The following is a 14012-nucleotide window of genomic DNA, read 5'->3' as shown; positions in this document are numbered from 1 at the left end:
AGCATCAGGATCTTCGAAGCAACAGTATAGTAAAATAACTGCTGTCACATTAAGCTGTTCATCAGAAGTACTGTATATCGTAGGATGCTTTGATTCGAGGGAGGAGCTTTCAAGCAAGTTTCACATGTCCTGGGCAAGAAAAGACTCTGCTGGCAACAAACCATTACTTCATGAGGTTAGTGCTTCGGTCTCAGCGACGGAAACATTCCAAAGGTAATGGAGTTTATCAATGAGCCTGTAGCCATGTCCATAAATTCTGTTTTTAATTCTAATATTGGCTACCAAAAGCCTGCACCAAAGTATTAAGGGCACTGCCGAGAATCACCCTCTGCCGAGCAACTCTGCTAAAAATCAGGCTCCGTGCGGCCTCAATCTTTTAGGAGATTTCATGTTTTGAATATCTGTGATTATCTGTTGGTTAAACATTTGCTACTCTATACAACATAGATAGCCTCAGAAAAAGAGGGTGAGAATAGTAAGCGTGACTCTTGGCCTGGCAGAACTAGTTCGAATATCTCCAGGCTCGTGTAAAAGGATCTTTATTCTTGGCAAAAATGGCGTTGCGTCTATCCTGCACACGTGGAGGAAGTGACATGGCATAAACAAGTACAGTAATGCAAGCTAAAGATTACACATACCGATGGTTGTTTCAGGTGATCTTGCCCCTAGCGCCCCCCCCCCCCCCACCACAAATTAGTCAAATTGTTTAATTCATTACATATGCAAGCTGCACGCGGTAGTCACCAGATGAGTACCCAAAAGTTATTCTTCACTACTATTAATCTCTTCACTATTTTTTAATATCTTATCTATTTTTTCCAACCATTCTCAGTTGTGCTCATTCATGACATAATTGTGTAGTCGTACCAGCATCCCTTCACTTTTATTACAAAATGAGGAAGAGGAGGATATTGGTCTATGGGCTGGCAGTTATTCTTTCATTGGGCCCATCAGAGGATCCCCCAGACATTTTACCAAGGGGGGTTGGGCGCCTTTGAACTGTGCCATAATGCGAAGGTTGCTCAAAGCTGGTAACTACACAATTGATAAAATAGGTTCATGCATATTGATTCTCACACAATTAAGAACTTTCAACATTAATTATTTTGTATTTTTTTCACTGCAGCAGTAACATTCCGTTTTTACTCATTAACCACAATTGTGAATATTTGCAGATACTTACATCCGGCCTGAGTCCTGCTGCCATTTCATAATACATCTCAGCCGCTTCGTTAAGACTGGCTTGGCTGAAAAAGGGAATTAAAAAAAAACACTTTAAAAAAAGAGACAGAAGGGCCCTTGAAGCCCAGCAGCCTGACCCGTGCATTGCTGAGATGCGGGGTCGGTTTTACCCCAAAACTCCCAGTTTGAAATGTATCCTTCACTCCTAAGAACATACGTTTTACTGCTTTGGAGTTGGACTGGGCAAGGCCTGGAGCATTACCAGACACACGAACATCTAAATACATTACTAGACCAAAACCAAGCGACGTAATTTGCTTTATTTAAAATAGAACACGTGCGAGACCTGCACCGATTGTGGCTGTGCTGGACTTTTTACGCAGGAAGTTAAGGGGCACCTATACTGCTGCTTGTACAGGCATGATTATGAGAAAATGACACTGCTCTTATCTACTTTGTACATTTTCCGACTGTTACTGTGTTTCCTGCACTGCATGTTTGTGTGTTTCGTATGTGCAGCACAGCTTGCACCGCCTGTGCAGTGGCGGCTCTTCTGCAATGGCGAAGGAGCATCGCCTCACTGCCTGACTCGGAGCCAGCAAATGTAAAATAAAACTATGTTCTTGCATTGTGTTATTTTACATTTACTGACTCTTAGCCGGTGGTGTTGGGAGGGGCGGAGCTTAGGCATGAGAGGGGTAAGGAGTGCTACGTGCACTCCACTTCTTAAGTGCCCAAATGTGTTTGGCTGGCCGTCTCAGGCCGACCAAAACACACATGCGTACTTAGGTTTTCTCCAGCCCAGGTGCATTGAGCAGACAGGATGGAGAAACCCCACAGACTTCCTGGTCTGAGCAGGGCGTCTTTCCTGCCTGCTCAGACCAATCCCCACACTGCTCTGGACGGATGGAGGGAGGGGGAGAGAAAGAGAGTGTGTATGTGTGTATGTATGTGTGTGTGTGTGTGTACGTGCGTGTGTGCAAGCACGTGTGCTGCCTGCATTCCAGTTCAGAGTGGAGTTGGCCTAGCAGGTCAGGCTGCTCTGTTCTTATAGGTGTAAGACCGCGGCTGCTCTGCATAGGGCAGGGTACGGTCAGAGGTAGAATGATGGGCAAAAAACAAGATGGACCAGAATGCGGCCTGCACAGTCACCACCGGCTGAGATTATTTCAAGAATTCCACCCATTACTTTTATTGTATACCTCCAAGCAATGGGCCTTATATTGCTGCATCCTGATTAGATAACCGAGTCCTTGGGAATCTTTCACAAAGCTCACGAAGGGGTGAGATGGAAAATTGTCAGGCCAATAAGGTGTGCCCACTTGCATTGACAAACAGGAAATCCCCAGTAAGTCACGGCTACTTCAGTAGTGCTCACACAAGTGGCGTCACAAAAGAGCACAAGACTGCAGCTGTGCAACCAAAGAGAGAATCCGTCAAACAAGTGGTTCATGTCTCGTGAGCACACAAGGCCCACAGTAAAAACATTAGACTTCAGTAACTAGAATAACCACATGTTTGACAATACCGGTTCAGGGAGACAGGCAACACTTCTGCAAATGTAGAGAACATTAGTGCACTTTATGATCTGTACACTATTTAACAAACCTTTCAAAAACAAATGGAGGATAATGGCACAAAATTCATTTTTGCTTTAAAAGTCGCAAAGGTCAGTTACACAGAGAGGAAAATTCATTTTTGGTAACAATAATTCTCCGGCTTCTATAAATTCACAGCCGTATATGTTTCTACAGCAAACCTTATGTTTATTAAAATTAACTGTCAAACATACCTTCCACTGACAGCAGGAGTCTGTCTCCTAATGCCCTGCTTAGGCGGATTAAATAAAACTGGATTATATAAACTAGACAGCAGCCCAAGCTGCTGCGTCAGACCTTTCTTGCTAAGGACTAGCAAAGCATGTCATCTTAATGTAGAATTATACCTATGCTAGGCATGTCATTTGAAATAAGTAAATTTTTTTACTCCAGGGTAGGATTCTCTCTAGATTTACACAATTGCTCAGAGAAGACAAAGAGTAGATAGAGGGAGCCTCGGCATTCTTTTGTTTTTGGAGGGCGTACATGCTGGGTAGGGTGCACGCAGCTCTGCCATGAAATCCTGACCCCTCAAGGCCCCGCCCCCTCCTGACAGCGTGATTGTCCTCTGTAAATTGGCAGGTTTGCCCCTACTAAAAGACATGTGTGTGACAAAGCATGACGAACACTTACCTCAGTATGTGCTAAGCAATGGGGACTGTTTGGAAAATCAGAGCTAAGGAGTTGGCCGGAAGACACAAACACAGTAATAATCATGATAAATACAACCCCCCCCCCCTTCCCCGGCTTTACTCACTTGATGAACCTTTTCTAGGAAGGATTATCCTGCCATTTTTAGTACTTTGGTGGTCACAAGAGTCGCTGCTTAGAGCCATTGTTATTAATTTAGATTAGGGACCACAACCTCCTGTGCTTGCGAAGTTAAAGGATACTGGAATACATGTTGTACTCATTTCAACAACAAAAACAACTGTGGGCATATATTTGTATACATTTATTAAAAAACAGTCTTTTTAGAGCTATTGATTTTATTCTTTGAACAATAGGTAATCAGAGCTCATTGTTGATTAGTCGCTTTGAAAAACATCGGATAGCTTGAGGAGGGCTTAACTACTCTAACACTAAAAGAGAAAACACGTAGAAGCCCAATAAATGTCCCTTCATCCCGCATGGTGTACAGCGCGCAGGCATTAAAAAGAATACTGTGCTGTGAGAGCGCGTCGTGTTGTCATTCCACTGGCACACGCTGCTTTCACCACGCCAATACACCGAGTTCATTAGCAGGGACTTTACACCGCAGCTGGGAGCAGCCAGCACGTGCTCCTCCGATTCTCGGGCCTCTCCAGGCCAAAATACCATTTCCATGAGCTACTGGATGCGAGCCATCCCGCCAGACCCACCCCAGGGGTCTTCATTCGAACCTGTGCTACACGGATGCTGTGGCTTCATGGCCAGCTTCTAACCCAACAAAACAGAGGGTTTACTGTCAAAAAAAGAATACATTAATTACATTTATACAACGCACCTCTTACTGTGATTCAGTGAGAAATAACCACCACTCACAATATTTAACTTCCCGTAAACCCTCCGTTAATATATTTTTGCTACCTACTTCTTCATTTATCTTCACGAAAAGTACATTCAAGACTGTTTTAATGTCGCGACTGAAACCTTGACCAAGAATCACTGAGGGAACAAACGTAAAATAAGCGACGGACCCCCACTGTGTACTACTGGCAGCTCATCAGAACCATCTTCAAACTGTAGGTAGCCCTATAAGATCTAAAGACCTGGCTCTTTATCTAAACCGATCTGCCCCACTGCCCTCCCCCACTCTCTGTATCTTCAAAACCACTTACCTTGCGCTCGCCGCATTGCCGGACAGACAAGCTTCGGGAGGAGAAATCATCAAACTGAGGTCATATTATCTAATGCACTCCAAGTGCCCATTGGGCGACTGCACAAGTTTTAGCCCTGTGGCGAACTGGAGTATTACAGAAGCGGCCGCAGATGAGCCCACTCTGCAGTGCCCCATTGACAGTACCCATAGTTATAGTACCCGAGGAATGTATATTCGGTGTTCCTCCTGGAGGCAATACAGGTGCCTGTGAAACAGATCCATATTACCAGGGTAAAGTGCTTCATTTTCGAATAAGTGCCCGGACCCAGAGATTTGCTGAGAAGCCTGCGGTCAGTCAGGGTGCTGAATCTCAAGCAGCATAGTCTTGGTTTCATCTCAGGCTTCTTTTATCCAAGACTAGACTCTACAGGTCTCTTTATTTCACTCCTGTAGGGTTCTTTTTCATCCCTGCTTTCTTCCTTTGTCGCTGATTTTCATCTTTCTCTTCCTCCTCCTTTCTCCCTTTCGTGTTTTTCTCTCTGTTGCTCTGGATCAAACTCTATTGTAAAATGAGTGACCGTCCCTAAAAAATGCTGCCGGGCGACCAGACCTACAACTGCCCTCTCAAATTCAGGAATGCCTGGACAGGTGAAGAAGCATGTGAAAGTGGGTATTCACTCATTAACATGCAGGCGTGGCCCCGTGCAGATTAAGGGATGCCACAGCCTGTGCAACAGCGTCACATCACAGAGCCAGGAAACTGCGCAAAAAGAACCTGGATGGAAGTGTTAATTCTGCACCAACGTATCCGTGCTATTCCCCATTTCACCCTATGGGATTGTGAAAAGTGTTGTTGAGACTCCTCCTTAAACAACAGAGGTGACATTCATAGACTGTCCCTGGTCCCAAACAAACGTAGGAGTACACCTGGAACTATTTGGGATGCACAGCAGAACACCTCCATCTTGTCACCATTAAACTTTAAGGAGCTTAAACTGAGCCACTGAATAATGTCCTTCATGCAATCATGGAAAGTAGAAAGTTGCCGATTGCGTGCCAACGAAAGAATAAGCAGAGTATCGTCAGCATAGTTGACAAAGGTCAACTTATAAGACTTAATCAGTCTGACCTAGTTGGCCATCTAGATGTTGAACAAGATCGGGCTAGTGGACGAGCCCTGTGGCACTCTATGTTTAATAGCCCAAACCTCGGAACAGAGGGAGAGCAACTGCTTGACATCTGTCCAATAAATAGGAGCGGAACCATTCCAAGACTGTTGCGCCGACCCCAATGGTCACTAACCAAGCTAAGAGTGTGGTATGACAGACTGTATCGAATGCGGCAAAACATCCAATAAAATTAGCATAGCTGATTACCCCTTATTGACTCACATCCTTGACTTATCCATGGCTGTATTCAAGGCAAATTCGGTCCTGTGGCCCAAACTAAATCCAAATTACTCCACTTCCAAATAATAATTATTTTCTAGATATTGGGCTAATAGCTCACCGATGTGACATTGCAGGATTTTAACCAGGGAAGGCAGGAGAGGAATAGGTCTATAATTACTCAAAATAGCTGGATCCAGAGACGTCCTTCTCAGCTCATCTGGTCACTTCATACACCAGTGATTCGTACAGCATTGGTCTCTCTCAATTAGTGTTTCCAGAAACCAAAACCTATGGGATTCATTTATTTATAACTTTTATAAAGCAGTGGTATTAACCAAAGGCCCCAAACAGCTCCTACGAGCAGCAAAAGGAGAAAAATACAGGAACAAACTGATTCAAGATCAAATGCTTGACAAGTGATTGTACTCCGGATGTTTGTGAAATTATCAGAAGCTGGTCTTGCTTGAAACAGACAAAGTCAAGGGGCTTGAGAAGGCTGAAACTTGAGAATTCTGAGCGTTCCTCCAAATTGTCTTCCTCTGGATGGCAGCATTTACAAGAGTTATTGAAGCCAACCTTTACTTTAGGCCCGTCTAAAGCACGTGGTTATGCACATTTCTTGGAGAAGCTTCGAATACCCTCTTTTGGCAGTTCTTTTTCAACTTACTTCGTTCATACTTCCATGCAAATAATGTTTTGTTTGTACTCCAGTACTGGTGCCACAAAGACATAAATGCCTTATTGTTGGGGTAACCTAGAAAAATGTACAATTTGGATGTATTTAGAATTTACGATACTAAGATGAGTTACCCATGGAAATTAGATGATATTTATGTGCTATACAATGTTCACCCGCTGCCTGCTGAGACAACATTGTCTTTTGTCAGACTTAAGACCATATGACATGTTCTAGCTTACTGAGCTAAAAAGCTGAAACTGCTGGGCCATTCAAGTAAGAAGACTTTCAATTCACTATAAGGGTGTATTTTGTTGATTTAAACACAATAAACCCACCTGAGATTGTATTCTGCTTACCATATATCCCTCAGGATACTACTAGAAAGATTCTACTATTGGACAAACAAAAAAATGTGACTGATGTCCTCACATGAATCCAGGTGTCATGATACATCATAGGATACCCCACGCTCTCCAAAAACCCGGTTTGATGGAGAGCGGTCCTGCACCTGAAATCAGCAAACCACTTCTACCCAAGGACAGACCCGTGATCTATACAGATTAAAAACCGAGACATACTAAACAGACTTTTATATTTACTACAAATATCACTTGATGTTAAAAACCAGTGTGGAAAAAAGGGGAATTGGCACAGTGAACCTTCACCCTCTCAGACGGGACGCTCAAATTAGGCGCCTGCGATATGTTTCATCAACGCTCTTTAACATAAGAAACTACTTCCCCATGAGCTAGTAACTCGGGTGGATACCCAGGACTGGCCTCTCATAGGCGAAGCCCCGATGATGTCGGATGACGTAGTCATGCCGCGCACTGAGTACATCCCCCACACCCAAGTGTTTCTGCTGTGATACCACTGCAGGTAACGGCACTTCCCCTGGTGGGCTAGTACTCTTCAATTAAGAGGCTACAGCTGTACACGAGGATGTAATTGCAAAAGGGGCCATAGTATAAATACCAGGCTACGCCCCCACTCCCTTGCACGTCGGGAGGAAGGAGCAGATGCAGCCATGATTGCAGACAGGAACGCACCTTGACTAAGTAAGAAGGTGGATAGGAGTAAGGATACTGATCCCATGTTGTGTATTACCGAGAATGGGTAAAGGTATTGTGGTTTACTGAAAACTAAACCACTCTTCGTCCAGCACTGCTGTTTTTAGATTATGACTACAGGGGTTCCTAAGTTCTTCTTCAATGGGGCACAGATGACCTGATAGTGGAACCAGATTGTGAGATGATCTCGCAATTTGATGTATTTGGAAACAATGCTGTTTCATAAGTGCAGTTGCATGCTGGTGGTCATTTCTATATAGCCCAGATATACCAAACTTAAGGGATCTCAAAAACATATTGTAATTCTGTTACAGGTACTCATCGCCGTGGTGCATTAAAGGGAGACAAAGGTCACCCTTTAGTTATTAGTGGCACAAGAGAATGTCGTTGCCACACCTGGATCCCATATTTCCATCCTGAAAAATGCCACGGACTCGCATGAGCCATCAGGCAGAAACATGTTGACGGTTTATGTGGTGATGGGGTACTAATTCCCCTTTTCTCCAAGTTACTTTTTAACACCAAGTGATATCAGTAGTAAATATAAGTCTGTTAAGGATGTCACATTGGGTTTTAATCTGTATAGATCACGGGACCATTTTAGGTTTAAGAGCCTCCCTGATTCCATCAAACTAGTTTTTGGAGAGCGAGGGGTGTCCTATGATGAAGCATGATATCTGGTGGTGTGTGAGGACACCAATACAAAAAGGGGGACACTGTTCCAAATGTAGGGTGCCGTAAGACACCCATATATCTGCAGATGCAGAAGTGCCATAAAAAAGAAGAAAGAAGGGTGAGAGTCCTAGGTGGGGAGGACACATCAATCCGGGGAGAGAACAAGTCTTGCCTCCTGTTGCCCTCACACACCCCGAAGGGAGGCATGCTTCATCATCGGGCGGTTGGCTCCTCGTTGGGCCGGCGCTGCAATTCCCAGCGGGTCCCCCGAAGGGTCTCTTTATCGGAGTTCTTTTAAAGTAGGCCGGATGGTGCATGCGAGTATGTGAGTGAGGGGTTGATGTGTCCTTATAAGGGTAACCAAATGCGTGCATAGTAGTTTTGAAATCTTTTGTAAAATAAAAACCTATAAAAAAGGGTGTAATCCCAAAAGGCATAATGTGCCTAAGTAATGTGGTGTGACCAACATGTTTCGCGCCTCTGTTGCCATAAGGGTCATTGGCGCTTCTTCAGGATCGGGATTTAAAAACATATATATAGTGAAGTGCAGATGAGAACAGAAAAAAATAGGTACCCTTAATAAATGTCAGGGCGGGCCACTGCGCTGCTCCTGATCCAGACCTACGACAAGTAAGAGAGAGAAGAACTCAAAGGATGTGCATTAGCATAGCTTAATACAACTTAGTGTGCCACAATCGTGTGCATCACATACCAATGATAAAGAAAGAAAGTGGAAGTCACATGAGACCCATGGGGAGTAAATTGTCTCCTTAATGTTCTCAAAATATGCAGGGCAGCCCATGACCGTCTGGTGGTGGGCAAAGTCACACTAGGACCCTGATAGTGCAAAGGACTCAATACATCCGGTGCCATAATGCACTGTATTACCGTGGTGAGAAACCCCAATCATAATCGTTCCCAAACAATTCATAGCCAGTTGCTTTATAAGGAATCTCTTTAAGTAGTCTTGCCTCCTTGTACAAGGGGACTCACTCCAGTGGCTGTGACCGGTGGACGCCCGCACCTAGCTGGGCTAAATTGGAAACACATGGACGAGGGCGACATGAGGGTACCATGGTTTTATCGTCAAAACTAGGAGCGAGTCGCTCCAAAAACTCGTACCCAATCTCCACAAAGTTAGTATACTCACAGTTTGTTTAAGGTGCCTCAACCCTTACACCTACCCCGTCCAGCCGTCAGCCAATAATACATTGATGGCAGTGGGACGTTGGTTAATTATAATCAACAGCATGGGTGACTGGGCAGTCCCTCCTTCCGGTGTGCTCCAAGGTTCCCTTCTGGGGAGCGCATGCGCGCAATTAACTTTGTAGAGCGCATGCGTAAGACGGGAAGAGCTAATCCCTAGAGCATGGGCACACTGAATACGGGCTAGTTGTCATGGCAACCCAATATGGGCTAGTTGTCATGGCAACCCAAAAGGAACACTGTGCCGCGTTAGAGTATGTAACAAACTGGTTCAAGGCCTGAATCGCGTGTACTATTTTGTCGACAGGAAACTCTAATGGAAGTCCCCTCTAAACCATGCTGTCCCTTAAATGTAAGACCAAATATAAAAGGGGCATGTTTAAATAGTGACCTCATGGGGTTCACGTGTGTAATATGAATAAGAAATAATAAATGTATTCACTGACTATAACAATAGCTCAGTCCTATTTAGGTAGTGGGGAGTTGGTAAATACAGCCCCAACCATCTCCGTATGCACCCCTCTAAAATGTAACAGGAGTGTAGTCCACATATTCTTTCATAAAAAGGGAGGTAAAAAAGGCCTCGTGTGTGGAAAAGGAAAAGGGAAAGAAAAGACAGGGGGGTCCCTCGGCTGAACCGCTGTGCTACTACTTAAACAAAAAGAAGAAGGGGGACCTAGGAGCCGGTTAATGATCCAGTGTTCATGCTCCACATGATCATACCAATACAAATAAAGGGGACACTGTTCCAAAGGTAGGGTGCCGTAAGAAAAAAAAAAGGTGTGTGAGGACAACCAGTCACATTTGTATGCATGTGCAATAGGAGAATGTTTCAGGTAAAATCCTGAATGAAAATAGTAAGCAAAATGCACTATCGGGTGGCTTTGTTGTGTTTGGAGGCCAGCTCACCCTTGAGGCCCCATAGCCTCTAATTACTGGACTTGGATATCCTCCAGGGGTGTGTGATTGGATATTATGTGGATTGCCTTGCATCAGAGAAACAATGAGTGGTAAAGCTAATAGGCCAATCCAGGTGACAGCAGTTCTCATACCGTTCTTCATCAAACTGACTGAACTGAAGTCTCTTTATTTATATTTGGAGATCTGTAGAAAGATGAAGAACAGCCATAGGGCAAACAGTCCACATTCAGTGGCTTAACATTCCACTCCACATTCCTCAGCAAACTATTCTCTTAATCAGAATTAGAATGTGGCCCACAGAAGCTGAAACAAAGATTGTTACAGTTACAATTACACAAGGAATGGCTGCTTCAGTCACAGCTTTTCATTCGAGCTGCAACCTTTAAAATCCTGTAAAATTTCAGGTTGCAGAAGGAAATGAAATACTTTGAGTACAAGGGTACCGTCCATCAAAGAGTTCCAATAATATCATTAATCACGCCTGTCGTTTTTCAAAGTCATCACAGCCCCAGAGACTGCAAAGTACGCGTACAGGCAGCGTGCTGTTCCCATTATATTTACCTTTTATATACTTGAGCATTTCAAATTTTGCAAAGCTACAGTAAAAACCCGTGGCTGCTTTCACATCTGTCACCTTCAAGTTTCCTTTGTGATGGACGTCTTTAAAAAGGCTTACGAGTGGAAATGAAAGGAGAACAGACTATCCTGCTCTACATGCCTGCGCAGAGAGGATTACAAGCACGGTGAAATGTGCCAAGTTTGCGGAAATAGATACCTACACATTTATAATTTCCTATACCCGCATATCCGTCTTTCAGGGACGAAAAGGGCTTTCGTTAATACGGTGTATCGTTGACGCTCCAACATAAAAAAAAAAACACATTTAATTTCACTTCACGGAGACTGTTTATCTCACTCATAGGACTTCAATCCAACATCAACACGTTGGAAACATCACCTTCAACTGGGACTGGAAACTGCTTCATGCAGATGCTATTACTCCGGAGAATACGCATTACTGTCTATGGGCTGCCCCATCCTGAATATCCCTTACGCGTACATTTCAGTTCTCCAGATTGATCACCAGCTGTAACCAGATCTTGCTGTATGGTGAGAAGGGATTATCAGTGGTTGAAGTAGTAGAAGAAAGCCCACGTTGCCACAAGTAGCAGAGATATCATCAAGTCAACTTTGTTGAACACTACCATCTTTCTCCTGCCGATTTACTGAACAGGCACCTGATCAAAGAAATATCTAGTGATACGCTGGAGGCATGACTTCAAGCACACAAAGACCTGGGTAGATGAAGTCAGAAAACATGTATTAAACCATCAAAATGGGAAATTGTAGTCTTACCAGTTACATAATTTTTTTTGACATTTTGAAAACCCACCAATATCTTTTACAGGAAGCACCAGAAAATATATCTTTGTTAGATGATGGGTTTGTGCAAGGGTTAGTGGGGTAAGGATGTGGACTGTGGATGTTTGTGGCGCAGGTCTGTATAGATTGTACAATAGTTTCTGCTATACAAGTAAGAAGACAGCTATATTGTGCAGAAGCCAGTAACTGATGTGAAGCATTTTTGCATTGAGGCCACCGGGACTCTACCAAGACTGGACAGATAATATCCACATTGAAATTAAGAAACTAAGCGGTCGTGATCAGGCTAGTCGACAGTAAGGAGGAATACCAGATCTTGCCTTCTTTTGGCGTTAAATTCAAATCAGATAAGCATACTTTAGTTTCCTTCAGTACCAAATGTATGGATCGTGCTACAGTGAACCTGTAGTGAAGTCAGCCAAAAGCAAGCAAAAAGCAGATTTGCAACTGTTTGCATACCAAACACACTACAACCAGAGAAGTGAATATTAGGGATAAAACTAGGTGTCAGCCATTCTCGAGGGAAAACCAAGTTACTCCATAATGAGTCACCAGTGTTTCACAATGAAATTTGGCTCGAGGAATACTTCTTTAAAGCCCCTCATCTTTTGGAGTCTGATCTTTACATACGGTAAAGTGTATTTTAAAAGCTGCCCCTTCTATGGGATGCTCTGTCGCAGCTGTGGAATTCTAGGCTTACCAAAGAACATACCAAGTTATTTGGGAATTCAAAAATCACCTGGCTTAAAAATATTCTGGCCTTTTTGGTTTCTCAAATCGCATTACTCGCTCTAAAGAGATTACCAGTAATCTGTGATGGGAACTTGCAAGGATGCTTCTAACAGGAAGAAGTTGTGAAGGTTACTCACTGATGGAAAATAACCACATATTCTGCATCTCTTGAAACGGGGTTTATGCGGCACAGAACTACAGAGGGAACATCTACAAGCTATACTGAGGTTTTACTATCTGAGTGGAAAAAACACATGGGAAAAAGCTCCTAAATGAGCCAATGAAAAGGAAGAAGAGGTGAATGGCTTAAAAATGAAAGGGATCCTAAAAACGTCCTGTACATATACATACATACATATGTATATATTTTTGTTTACACTTGTAGGCACTGTTTCCAGTCTAGACAAATAATGTAAAAGGCATTCTATGAGGTACAACACAAAACCTGCGTGCAGTGCAAGGGCAATAACAGAGACGACAAGAAAGGGAAAGAGCCAAAGTCTTCTTATTTAGACTTGTCTGAAAAGATGCAAAACATAGGAGTAGAAAAGGGGTGGAAGTCTATCTGGAATAAAAATAGACTCAGCAGGCTTGCTAGCAATAGTACCCAGACCAAGAGGCGCATGCGGGGAGGGTGACCGCATGCACTGAACCAATTATGTCTGCGAAAATGGGTCTTCTATTGGGGCTTTAAATGCTATGAATGCCGGGTCTTCAAAGGTGCCTGAGGCGAGCCTTTGAAGACAGCTATAAGAAAGATCAACATTTGTTGCTAATAAACAAAAATGTGCTGCATTCAATCCAAAATAGGAAAGGTTCAGAGATACTGAATACATTTCCATTGCATATCATTTTTTAATTAAATATGTTTAAACACTGTTGGCCCTACTAAGAATGCTATACAAATTAAAGGATATCACCGATTTACGGTAAAAAAAAATTGGCGTGCGAGAGTTAAAGAGACAGCGCATCATTTTTAGGTGTTCTGAGAACATGCGAACTCTTGTGATCAATACATCAAAAAGAAGTACAGAGAGTGAGCGAATTCTTGTTTAGCGCTGACCTTTAATCAATTTTTTTTTACATGCAATATTTCCTGTGTATGTCTTTTTAACTTTACCAGCCTCAACACAAACTTCCTTGTCTGTGTCCATTTCATAAATCTGATTTGAGAGTACAGCGTAACTCTGATAATGCCATCTGTTCATAAAATGGACCATTTCAAAATCATCATTACAAAGCACCTACATGCAATTATATTATTCAACCATTCTTTCTGTTCCTCAAAGACTCGCTTGTCTATATTTCATGCTGTGAATTGCAAGCAACAAGATTAACTAATTTACAGTGTCAATTATAATAAACCAATCATTT

The 14012-nt window shown here is 43.2% G+C and overlaps 1 protein-coding gene across 2 annotated transcripts in view; it reads right to left on the bottom strand.

Annotated features, from left to right (window-relative positions):
* The window catches only part of TMTC2 (transmembrane O-mannosyltransferase targeting cadherins 2), a 675216-nt gene that overhangs the window by 93324 nt on the left and 567880 nt on the right, over positions 1-14012 (bottom strand). For both annotated transcript variants that reach the window (XM_086919639.1, XM_086919642.1), the window contains exon 11: positions 1184-1247. In XM_086919639.1, coding sequence (XP_086775765.1) covers positions 1184-1247 — 64 coding nt within the window. The remainder of the gene's footprint in view (positions 1-1183; positions 1248-14012) is intronic.

Source organism: Lissotriton vulgaris, chromosome 1_1 (assembly GCF_964263255.1).
Source record: "Lissotriton vulgaris chromosome 1_1, aLisVul1.2, whole genome shotgun sequence".
NCBI lineage: Eukaryota > Metazoa > Chordata > Amphibia > Caudata > Salamandridae > Lissotriton > Lissotriton vulgaris.
This window is presented reverse-complemented; position numbering and strand designations above follow the sequence as displayed.